The sequence below is a fragment of the Panthera onca genome, chromosome A2 (genome assembly GCF_046562875.1).
Source record: "Panthera onca isolate mPanOnc1 chromosome A2, mPanOnc1 haplotype 2, whole genome shotgun sequence".
Classification (NCBI taxonomy): Eukaryota; Metazoa; Chordata; class Mammalia; order Carnivora; family Felidae; genus Panthera; species Panthera onca.
In genome coordinates this window covers 26289953-26302655 of record NC_138340.1, presented here as the reverse complement: position 1 = coordinate 26302655, position 12703 = coordinate 26289953, and the positions used below count along the sequence as shown (strand labels likewise).

The 12703-nt window shown below is 45.4% G+C and overlaps 1 protein-coding gene across 6 annotated transcripts in view; it reads right to left on the bottom strand.

Moving 5' to 3' along the window:
• Nucleotides 1-670: 670 nt before the first annotated feature.
• Nucleotides 671-12703, bottom strand: part of ABHD6 (abhydrolase domain containing 6, acylglycerol lipase) — a 63027-nt gene continuing 50994 nt past the window's right edge. For all 6 annotated transcript variants that reach the window (XM_078442883.2, XM_060631403.3, XM_078442881.2 and 3 more), the window contains exons 8-10: nt 9654-9708; nt 9339-9439; nt 671-1810 (exon numbers count right to left, since the gene is read on the bottom strand). In XM_078442883.2, the coding sequence (XP_078299009.1) occupies nt 1634-1810; nt 9339-9439; nt 9654-9708 (333 nt within the window). In that variant the 3' untranslated portion in view covers nt 671-1633. The remainder of the gene's footprint in view (nt 1811-9338; nt 9440-9653; nt 9709-12703) is intronic.

Here is a 12703-nt window from a genome sequence, read left to right as displayed (position 1 = left end):
TCTGACACATCACATTTTCATATCTTCTTTTTTTTAAGATCTGTGTTCCACTCTTCTCAATAAATTAAAATATTCAGACCAAGTCCTGCATTCCAACTTAAACTATGAAGTTCATCTCACTTTATTTCTAGAACTACTTGGCTACAGACTCTCTGTAAATAGATTCAGAAGAATGAAGTTCCAGGGATTTTAAGGGCTCCTAAGTGCAACAGACAAGTGTCACAAGGAACAGTTTGATGACTCTTGTCTTTTGTTTTTGATACACAATTTCAGCTGAATAAAAATTGTAGAGGTGCCTGGGTGGCTCAGTTGGTTGGGTGTCTGACTTCGGCTTGAGTCATGATCCCGTGGTCTATGAGTTTGAGCCCCGCATCGGGCTCTGTGCTGACAGCTCAGAGCCTGGAGCCTGCTTCGGATTCTGTGTCTCCCTCTCTCTCTTCCCCTCCCCCACTCGTTCTCTTTCTCTCTCTCTCAAAAATAAATGAACAATAAAAAATTTTGAATAAAAATTGCAAATAAGACTTAAAAGAAAACTAATAACCCAACCAAACCAGGCTTTCCAATGCCTTAGAATAAGCCTTAAAACAAACAAAACAAAACGCCCTTTTTAAAATTGACACGAAATCTGCCAACACTGCACTTAAATAGGAGCTTAGGAATGGAAACTGTCTGCATGTTGCTGATCTAGATTTATTAAATTTATGTCATGTCATTGTGATCACTTTTACAGCTGTTTAGACTTATTTTCAATCACATTACTGTTCACAGAATTCACAGAATTCATTAACAAACTAGTATTTTACACCCAAGGGTCTTCAGTAGCACAGCAAGATAGACACGAGGCCCACGAGGTGCTTTTGTGTGATTATTTAGATACAGATGTCTAGAACATTATTGCTTTATTAGTCCTATTTTTAAAAATAATAAGTTATTCCCAGGAAACCCACCCTGCCGGGTGCTCTTCACACTGTGACTGTTCTAGGCTCCCTCGTGATGGAGCTGACATGTGGGGGCCCATCAAACCACCCACCTGTGTTCCCCACTGCTCTGGCAGGTGGGAGGGCTGGCAGCAGTGGAAACACACCCCTCCTCGCATGTTAATATTTTTCATAGCTTGCTGTTTCCCTCCCTGATCTTGCAGCTGACAAACTGCATTCATATAGGGGTCTCTAACATAAAACTTAAACTAGACATAGACAAGAGGGGCTCAGCAAATGGAGACTAATGCTCCTAAAACAGCCACTGACCATGCAGGGGAGGATGTTGAAGCAACAGAAAAACCTCGAGTTTCAGTCTGTGAGGGATGTTTTGAAAGAAAACGGTCTCGGTGATTAGGGTCCAAGGCAGCCGCTTTGCAACATGAACTTGAAGACTTCTGGGTAGATTTCATGGCTGGGTTTTCTTAATTTTGTTCCATGTGAGTTTCTACATTGTGAAAAATATCTTGGAGATCTGCTCGTGGCTCCCGAAGCTCTGTGGATCTGTCGAGACTGGGGACAGGGGACTGGCTTCCTCAGGGATGCTGGCTCTCTGACCGCGTTTGGGGCAGGATCCCTGAGAAGTAGTGGCCGCGTCAGATTTTGGAGATGGGGGCAGATGCTCAGTGCCAAATGCAGGCTGCGGTCGTGGGGCCTCAGTCCAGCTTCTTGTTGTTGCTTGTGTTGTGCACAGAAGCTAAGAAGTCGACAATGAGCTTGGCTGTCTTCCGGGGCCTCTCCATCACCACTGAGTGCCCACAGTTTTCCAGAAGTTCCACCTGGCAGTTGGCAATCGACTTGGCCAGCATGTCTGCCCCAGACACGTCGAGCACCTGTAGGCAGGATGAGAGAGGAAACCAGATAGAAAAGACTCAGATGCCTGAGTACACGCTTTCGGGGAATGGAATGCCACCTGAAGCCTGGCAGGGGTGATTTGTGGGATCAAGTCACTTCGGTGTCGGGGCTTGTGCCCTCTGACAGATATGACTGCATGCCTCACGTTTTCTTCTGCAATTTGGTGCTAGGAGTTGTGTCACTGCCAGCATTACTAAAGTGGAAATACACAGCCCCTGCCTGGTCTGGTAGGGAAGCCAGACGGCTCAGCAGGCGAGGGTTCTGTTGGGGGAGCATCCTGGGAGCTGAGAGTGCACAAGGGAGGAGGATTCATGGATGATGCGGGACAGGGGGGCACATCATGGCAAGAGCAGGAGACGGCAGTTAGCTTGGTGCTGAGACACAGCATGCAGGGAGTGGGGAGTGCATGGTGGAGAGATGGGGTAGGGAAGAGGAGCCTGTTCCCCCAGCCATGCTTGGGGCTCAGGCCTCCATCTGACAGCAGTGGGGGTCTGCGGGGCTATGTTAGGGATGGACATGATCAGTCCAGCTGTGGGAAAGAGACATAAACAAGATGCAAGAGGTGAATGCTAATTATCCCAAGCTGGAGATGGGGGAATAGCATCTCTTTGAAGGTCTTCTGGGGGTCCCCAGAGCTGTGTGACTGAAGGCCTTGAAGTTTGTGAATAACGGGGAACGCTCTTCTGATATGAAAGCCACCACTCTCCAGGGCTGAGCCTTTCCCAATAAGGCATTTAATTTCATTGTGCCCTAGGTTACCTGGCCATTTACACCAATCCAGTGTTTCCTCCCCAACACCCTATGTAGTCTCAGATTTGCATTCGTTCCCTTTCATGGCTTTCACCTTCGACTCATCCCACCAAGAGGACCCCTCCCCTCATCCTCAACACAAAAGCAGGACCCACAACAAACTCAAGTGCTATCTGTTTTCTTTTTTCCTTAAAAATTTTTTTTAATACTTTTTTTTTTTTTTTTGAAAGAGAGAGACAGAGTGCAAGCTGGGGAGGGGTAGAGAGAGGGAGACACAGAATCTGAAGCAGGCTCCAGGCTCTGAGCTGTCAGCACAGAGCCGGATGCAGGGCTTGAACCCACAGACTGCAAGATCATGACCTGAGCCAAAGTTGACGCTCAACCAACTGAGCCACCCAGGTTCCCCAAGTGCCTTCTGTTTTTGAGCTTCATTTTCATCAATCCAGACCATTAGAACCAAGATTTTCCACCCAGGAAGTGGAGCGACAAGCATCCCTCAGCCAAGGCACAGAGCACAGCAAAGTACCCCCGGGGCCACAAATAGGAGCAGCTAATGGGGAGCTTAGTGAGGGGGGCACTCTGCAGAGGAATCAGACACCTCTGCCTTCCCCTCACTCACAGGTAAGGCTGTCATGGCACCTGTCTGAGCAGAAATAAAGTCCAGATTCTGTGGAAAAATACCCAGAGGAAATGCAAGTGGACTCAACTGGTCAAAGTATGAAAAAGTAGAAACTCCCAACTGAATATCCTACAGAGGGCTCAAAAATACCCACATGAGCCTCTAGCTTTGACCCTGTTATGCTGGTCAAATCCAGCATTCCCCACGGTCACTCAGAGGTACATGCAATAACAGCTGTGTGGACCCTCATGCACGTCTACGGGAACCACACCAACTGTTTCTTGGGCAAGACATTCATACAGATGGTCAAACAATCTTCCTCCATCCCATTTCAGGCCAAGGCTAAAATTAGGGTGAAGAAAGTGAGGCACTGGCCTTGGGCACAAAACCTAAGCAGGCTCCAAAAAACTCAGTCATCAATATGGAGATTATTATTTTTTTAAGTAAGCTCCAGGGTGGAGCCCAACGTGGGGCTCGAACTCAAAACCCTGAGATCAAGAGTTGGATGCTTAACCAACTGAGCCACTCAGGTGCCCCAAGATGAAGATTATTTTAATGCAGTATTTAAAACAAACATTAATGCAGAAAGATCCATCATGAATAAAATATAAAAATTATAAAGATAGGTTCTAACCTTAGTTTGAGCCCTGTCAGGCATGATAATGTAAGTAGACCATAGGCTGCTGGAGGGTAGGGATCCTGTCTGTCTTGGTCCCTGCTATATTCCCAGGGTCTAATATGGTGTCAGGCACATACTAGGTGCTCAATATAAATCTGTTAGCTGACTTAAATGCATAGGCAGTCAGTTAGTGGGTTTGTCCCTTTGCTAATTTACTTTTTTTAAAATAAGGCATCTTTTTTTTTTTAAGTTTATTTATTTATTTTGAGAGAGCCATAGAGAGGAGAGTGCTAGCAGGGGAGGGGCAGAGAGAGAGGGAGAATCCCAAGCAGGCTCTGTGCTGTCAGCTCAAACCCACAAAACTGTGAGATCATGACCTGAGTCAAGATCAAGAGTCAGATGCTTAACCAACTGAGTCACCCAGGCGCCCCTATTTACTTTCTAACTTGCTCACTCATTCACTGTGTACTCTGGGTCACCTGTATACCAGGCACTGTGCTAGCAGGATGAAGGGACATAAATAGTAATAAACCTTGTGTATCCCCACAAGGCCCTCCCACTCTGTGGGACTGAACACAGAGGGGAAATACTTAAACTGCTGTGCAGAAATCCTCTCAGGTTTAGTTGTGCAGGCTGTATACTGGCCAAATCCAGGGGGCATGACTGACATAAACAACAATGTGCATAGCTCCCTGCAGTCTACAATACAGCAGCTACAGAACCTACAGGGGTCCAAAGAACAGGGAGACTGCATTCAGCCTGGAAGGGGCTGGCCAGTGACACCAAATTTTTGATGATAGAAGAGGAAAAGAGCCAGATGCTTGGGAAGCAAAAGGCTATGAAATAAAGGGCCCCTAAAGCCTTTGCTATTTGGATTCTGCCCTGGGGATGGTCCATAGAACACACAGAAGATCTGATTGTATTTATAGCAGGCCCATGGAACGTTATGCTCTTTTTTCAGAACAAAATGGACTCCAGAGTCCTGGAAGAAATTCTGGACCCTAGCCAGAGGCCAACTATCACAGGCAAAGGACATGAGTAATAAACAACTTATTTTTGTGTAACTGGAGAAAGATCACCCTCATATGTATTCACTTAAGCCTCACATTCACCCTAGTAGAAGAGAAACACAGGATTTGGAGTGGCTGAGTGGCTTGCTCAAGGTCACGGGCCAATACAGGGCAAAGGCAGGGCTGGAACCTAGACTTTGCCTAAGCCCAGCAACCTGGTTTCTGCATTGTCCCCTTGTTGGTCCCTGAGAGCCCCAAATAACCTTTGGGGTTTCTAGAATGAAGAAAAGCCTTCATTGTTCTAACTTGATTCTGATTGAATAAGCCCCTGCTGGCCTACTCTGTGTCCTGCTTCTCCCCTCAGATGCACACAAAGCTTCTTTTAGTCCTTTGGCTGCTGCAGAAGAGATCAAGTGAGCCCTCCCTCCTCTCCATGCCCACCTCCCTGCACTATACATCCTTGACACACCTGGCCGATCTGGGAGAGCTGCACACTGATGCTATCATCGCTCCCTCCCCCCATGTGCTGGGCACACAGTCCTGGCTTCTCCTTCCAGGAGACCATCCTGACCTTAGAAAGGCTCCATTTCTGGGGCGCCTGGGTGGCTCAGTAGGTTGAGCATCCAACTTCTGTTCAGGTCATGATCTCTAGGCTAGTGGGTTCCAGACCTGCCCACGGCGCTGTGCTGACAGTTCAGAGCCTGGAGCCTGCTTCGGATTCTGTGTCCCCCTCTCTCTCCACCCCAGCCCTGCTTGTGCTCTCTCTCTGTCTTTCAAAACTGAATAAACATTTAAAAAAATTAAAAAAAAAAAAAAAAGGCTCCATTTCTCATTGCCTCCTCTTCCTTTACATTTTAGAAGAACTCTGAGTTAAGATACAATTTCTAAAGAACAGTTGCAAACAAACAACATAAATCAGTATGGAGGCTCTATTATCGCTTGTGTCCCCCCTAAAATTCATATCTTGAAGTACCAACTTCCAATCCTTCAAAAGGTGACTTTATTTGAAAATAGGGTTGTTGCAAATGTAATTAGTTAAGATGAGGTCATACGGGTGCAGGGTGGACCCCTCACTCAATATGATTGGCCCCTTTACAAAAATTTAAACACAGAGACACACAGGTATAGGGAGAATGCCATGTGAGGATGAAGGCTGACAGCAGGGTGAGATATCTATTAGCCAAGGAACACAAAGATCGCCAGCATCCACCAGAAGCTGGGGAAGAGGCATGGTACAGATTCTCCCTGACAGCTCCCAGGAGGAACCAAATTGCTGACAACTTGAACTTGGACTACTAGCTTCTAGAACCCTAAGATAGTCAATTTCTATTGTTTAGGCCACCCAGTTTGTGGTACTTTGTTATGACTATCCCAGCAAACTAATACAGAGCCATCTAATAAAACCTATTAAAACGTTATTATTAAAAAAATTTTTTTTTTAAAGTAAGCTCTATACCCAACGTGGGGCTTAAACTCACAACCCCGACTTCAAGAGTTGCATGTTCTACCGACTGATCCAGCCAGGCACTCCTAACGCCTATTAAAATTTTAAAAAGCACTTGCCTTTTGACCCAGTGAGTCCACACCAAAGAATTCACACTTTGCGTATGCTCTCACACTCCACAAACTCATGCCTGTACTGATGTTCACTGAGGTACTGTTTAATAGCAAAAAACTAGAAATTATCTAAATGACCATTAGTAGGGCACTAATTACATACACTGTGGCAGAGCCATAAAATGGAGTACTATGCAGCTGTTACAAGAATCACGCAGGGGCACCTGGGTGGCTCAGGCAGTACGTGTCTGACTCTTGATTTCCACTCAGATCATGATCTCACGGTTCACAAGATCAAGCCCTGTGTTGGGTTCAGTGCTGACAGGGCAGAGCCTGCTTGGGATTCTTTCTCTGCATCTCTCTCTCTGCCCTTCCCCCCACTCACTCTCTCCCTCAAAATAAATACAAAAACTTAAAGAAGAAAAAGAAAAGGGGTGTGTAGGTGGCTCAGATGGTTGAGTATCTGACTTCAGCTAGGTCATGATCTCACAACTTGTGGGTTCAAGCCCCACAGTGGGCTCTGCCCTGACAGCACAGAGCCTGCTTCAGATCCTCTGTTTCCATCTCGCTGCCCCTTTCCTGCGCATTCTCTCTCTCTCTCTCTCTCTCTCAAAAACAAACAAACATTAAAAAAAAGAAGAATGTAAACTTTGTTTGGGGCAAGAATCATTCACAGATGGTACATCTAGGGGGGGGGGAATGTTTGATGAGGAACAGGATATTTCAAAGTGTCTCCAACAGACTCCTTATCAGTTGCAAGGAGAGAAACAGTAACTCTACAATGAAGAAATGAGACATCTTAACCAGGCAATCAACATTAACATCATGAGGATGGGCAGAAGGACACTGTGTGTCCGAGATGTGAAATCTTACCATGCATGAGCTATTCCAGTGGTGATACAAAACCTGAGTTTAATCATGAGGAAACAGCAAAGTCAAATTAAGGAACATTTCATAAAATAACTGACCTATACTTTTCAAATATCTTAACGTCATGAATGACAAAGGCAGAGTAGGGTATCGGTCCATAATAAAGGAGACTGCAGAGACATGACATTAAATATGTGATCCTGGATTAGATCCTAGTTCAGGGAAGCAAGAGAAGGAGAAGGATTCCATATAGGACCTTGTTGAAACAGCTGATGAATTTGAAATATGGATGGTAGATTAGACAAAGGCATCGCATCAGTGTTAAAATTCCTGAATGTGGGGCGCCTGGGTGGCTCAGTCAGTTAAGCGTCCAACTTCAGCTCAGGTCACGATCTCGCGGTCCGTGAGTTCGAGCCCCGCGTCGGGCTCTGGGCTGATGGCTCAGAGCCTGGAGCCTGCTTCCGATTCTGTGTCTCCCTCTCTCTCTGCCCCTCCCCCGTTCATGCTCTGTCTCTCTCTATCTCAAAAATAAATAAACGTTAAAAAAAATTAAAAAAAAAAAATTCCTGAATGTGGGGAGCCCGGGTGGCTCAGTCGGTTAAGCATCTGATTTCAGCTCAGGTCATGATCTCACAATTCATGGGTTTGGGCCCCACATTGAACTTTGTGCTGACAGCACTGAGCCTGCTTCGAATTCTCTGTCTCCCTCTCTCTCTGCCTACCCACCCCCCCACTTTGTTCTCTCTCTCTCAAAAATAAATAAACTTTTTAAAAAAATTAAGAAAAAAAAAAAAGCAGGATTTAACCACTGGTCTTATCATTTTTGTGTGTGTATAGAAAAACTTATTACTTAAATACATGAATAAAAGTCAGGAAAATAAAAAAAATACATATTAAAAAATAGAGCAGTAAATCTGTGTGGGCTGGTATGAAATGATTTCCAAGATACATAAATTCCTACATATATGAAATAATAATGTGCAAAACAGTGCATATAGCATGTGTGAACAACTTACAGATAAAACTTATCTATGTATGTATATGTATGCTTAGCATGGCAGTAAGTAAATAATGGTCCACTGCCTGTTTTTGGAAATAAAGGTTCATTGGAACTCTGCCAGGTCACTTGTCTGCATATTGTCTATGGCTGCTTTTGCACAACAGCAGAGCTCAGTAGTCGCGACACAGATAGTCACAACTAAGTAAAAAATATTTGCTGCTGTCAATGTCTGCCTAAGAAAATTTAAGAAATAAATGTAAGACAGTGAGAACTGCCTCAAGGAAATGGGAATTGGAATGTGGGATGGAAAAGAGATCAAATTTTCATCAGAAACCTTTTGGTATTCTTTTTTTAATGTTTGTTTATTTTTGAGAGCACGTGCGTGTGCGTGGGGGAGGAGCAGAGAGAGCGAGAGGGACAGAAGATCCGAAGTGGGCTCTACACTGAGAGTAGAGAGCCCAATGAAGGGCTAGAAGTCCTGAACCACAAGATCATGACTTGAACCAAAGTTGGACACTTAACAGACGGTGTGAACACGACCCAGCCACCCAGGTGCCTCTACCTTTTTGTACTCTTTAAAGTTTTTTGTAGGGGCGCCTGGGTGGCTCAGTCGGTTAAGCGGCCGACTTCAGCTCAGGCCATGATCTCGCGGTCCGTGAGTTCTAGCCCCGCATCAGGCTCTGTGCTGACAGCTCAGAGCCTGGAGCCTGCTTCAGATTCTGTGTCTCCCTCTCTCTGGCGCTTCCCTGTTTATGCTCTCTCTCCCTGTCTCAAAAATAAATAAACGTTAAAAAAAATTTTTTTAAATAAATAAAGTTTTTTGTACTATGAGACTACATGGCTTTGATAAAAGTAATCTGTAAAAATGATTTTAAATTGCCTTTCATTTTAAAAGATCAGTGTCATTGCTCTCAACTCAGAGAATGACATCCCTCATAAATATCAGCACCTGACCCAGGCGTGTTCCATCTCTTGCTGGTATCAGAAACCAGCTGATGAGGCTCACTTTATAAATGACCTCTTGTTTTTCCTCAAAGGCCAGTGCAACTGGCACAGGTGGCCCCAGGGACACACTACATACCTGGTCTTGTTTTCCCCAAATGATCTGCGTTGGGACCTTGATCTTGTCCATGTTCTGATGGAGGGAGTATCTTGACTTCTCACTGACGATTTCCAAAAACACTTCAGAAAAGGAAAACAAAGTGAGCACACGCTGGGTACCCACAGCAGAGTTCAGGGACAGGCATTGAGTCCAGGCCACCACTTTCTGTGGCCCCAGAAAACTATCAAAGGGGCCCCAGAAAACTAGCCAAGTCTCAGAAATGGAAACTCGAAGAGCCAGCCACCCATAAAGCTTCATTTGTCACGAGCAAAAAGCTGAAACGGCACTACTTACGCTTTCGGTAGAAGTTGTTATGAGGGATTCGGACGTCAACAAGGCCTTGCAGGATCTACAGAGAAGTGACCCATAGTTAGAAGGCAGGAGATGATTTGTTTCCTTGGGCCCCCCAGGGCTCTGGGACAGTGAAGGAAATAAAGTCCAGCAATTTACAGCATTGGCATTGTCAAGGTTTTAAGGCCTGGTCCTCCAAATTCCCACAATGTAGTATGCATTGTAATTGACTCAGGGTCATATGATGCTTTTTCCTTTGTAATTAAGGAGGAACGTGGGTAGTACTGGGAAGCCAAAGCATGTAAAAAACACCTGAGATGGGGTCACAGCCACTTCATCTTGAGATTCTCTGCTAAGCTTAAAACACAATCTGGCTGGAGATAACATCAAATAATTGTTTAATAATATCCACATGCAGAACAAGGTCTACTAAAAAAATTTAAACTATTGGGGTTGATGAGCCTCTTGAACAATAAAGAGATAAACTACTGAGAAAATTCTGGGAAGGGTTCCATAGTCCTTTGCTTATTATTCAATGTTATCTTTGTCTTCCTTGCAGAGGGCTGGAGAAGGCTGCAGCAAATGTGGGCAGGCCAGATCTCCTGGACCCGGAATCCTGACCCAGAGACATGCTATGGGCAGAAGGAACACAGTCCTCCTCTTCCTCGTGCCCCAGGAGTTGAAGTAGAGTACAGTCTTCACATTAGCACTGGCACTCATCTACCTGGGAATGGTTCAAGCCCCTTAAATGACTCTATGGAGTCCTGTGTGCTGACTGAAGTGGGAACATCCAGCCAGAACTGCTCTAAACCAACCGTCTGGAGCATGACTAGAACCTGACCATTCTGGAAGTGGAAGCCTAGAGGTTGAGACCAATGGCAAGCTGTCCAACACACTGTCTCAGCATCAGCCATTTTCTTTGCTCTACTATTTATCTTGCCCCCATGTATCTATCCATCTTGCATCCTCCACCCATCCACCTGCTCTACCCATTCTGCCACCCATCCACCTATCTTGCATCTCTGACTCATATGTGCATATATCTATCCGTGCATCCACCTACCCTGCATCTACCCATTCGTCCAACCTCCATCCCTGATTCATGCAGACATCCATCCAACCATCCTGCATCTCTGAATCATACACCAATATATCCATCTATCCTGCATCCACCCATCCATCCACCTTCCATCCCTGCATTCTCCAGGCAACCTCCCATCCATCCATCCTGCACTTTTAATCACCTAAGCATATACAGGCATCAATTCATGTGTCCATCTACTACTCCTCTGCATCTACTAATATGTCCATTCTCCATCTCTGCATTGTCCGGGCATCTTCCCGTCCTCTGGCCCACCTAATCTATACCCAGGACCTATTTGATGCAAGCACTGTGCTAAAGGCTGCGGGGGGGGGGGGGGGGGGGGGCTGATAAAACAGCCAGTTAAAACAAAATCCTTGATTTTGCTGAGGTTAGAGTGGAAAACACAGGCAAGTAAATAGACAGACATAACAACATGACACAGAAGGCAGAGTGCCTGATGCTCCTTGTCTCCTAGAAGGGAAGACTTTTAGAGCTGCCGCTTACTTTCTCCCAGTGTTTTCATATCCTTGACAACTCAAAATGTGGAATTTTCTTTTTTTTTTAACATTTATTTATTTCTGAGAGAGAAAAAAAACAAGTGGGGGAGGAGCAGAGAGAGGGGGACAGAGTATGCAAAGTGGGCTCTGTGCTGACAGCAGCAAGCCCAATGACCTGCGAGATCATGACCTGAGCTGAAGTCGGATGCTCAACCGACTGAGCCATCCAGGCACCCCAAAACACGGAATTTCCTAAAGCGCTGTTTGACTACTCTAGACTGGGAAGAGATCACAGCTGGGAGGGGATCAATGCAAGCTCACAACTAAAAAGAGGATATCAGGGGTAGAACATACCCCAGAAGCAGACTCTGGGTGCTTCTACACCCCTTAACTGAGTCGTGTTCACACCATCTGAACAGAGCCCATTCCCTCAACTCCTAGGAGGCCCCACCCCAAGGCAGAGTCCAGTTCCTACACTAGAAAAGATTAGTTGCAGTTATGAGACTGAACCATGCATTCTTATCTCTTGGTTCCCACACCCCTTCCCCAGATTCACAGCTTCAATCAGACCGTGACCTGCCACAACATCCTGCTGATGGCTCTAACCAGTCCCTCAGCTCTACCTGTATATCCAATCTGTACCTCCAACTGTCTGCTTGACATCTACACCTGGAGCCCTTACAGACAGCTTGAATAAGTCCATATTGGAGCCTGTCCCCAAGACCCACCCTCCCTCTCTCCTTCCCCTACTCAGAAAATGCTGCCTTTATCCAACTCAAGTACCAGAAATCACTTGTGACTCCTCACTGTCACACATCCTCCACTTCCAATTTGCCATAAGTGCTGTCTGTCCTTCCTCCAAAACATCTCAGGTCTCTAGTCTCCACTGCCACTGCCTTCATCTACACCACTGTCACCTCCCAGGTCACAGGAGGACCCCAATGGTTCTTTGTGTCTGTTTGAGCTCCCCACAGTCCTTCCTAGAACTCCAGGCTCCTTCCCATCACCTGTTGGGTCCTAGGTGATCTAGCCCAGTGGTTCTCAAAGTGGTTTCTGCTAGTCCAAGAAGTCAAACTATTTTCATTGTAATGCTAAATATTACTTGCTCTCTTCAATTTCATTCTCTCAAAAGCATTGTTTCTCAGAACCTACTTGTTGAGGGATAGTGTCATCATACTGATTATGAGTGCCTGTAGGTATGTTCTCGTGTTTTGCATTTTCTGAGTTTTACTTTTTGATATGGTAAATGTCAATAGTCAGAACCTCCATAAACAAAAGCTCTTTGGGGGGTTCTTAATAATTCTTAAGAGTGTAAAGCAGTCCTGAAATTAAAAAAAAAAAAAAAAAAGGAAAGAAAAGAAAAGAAAAAGAAAAAGAAAAAAAGAAAAGGAAAAAGAAAAAGAAGAAGAAATGTCTGCTGTAGCCCTTGCCTCTCTCCCTCCCTCTCCCTCTGGGCCCCATTCACCCAAGCC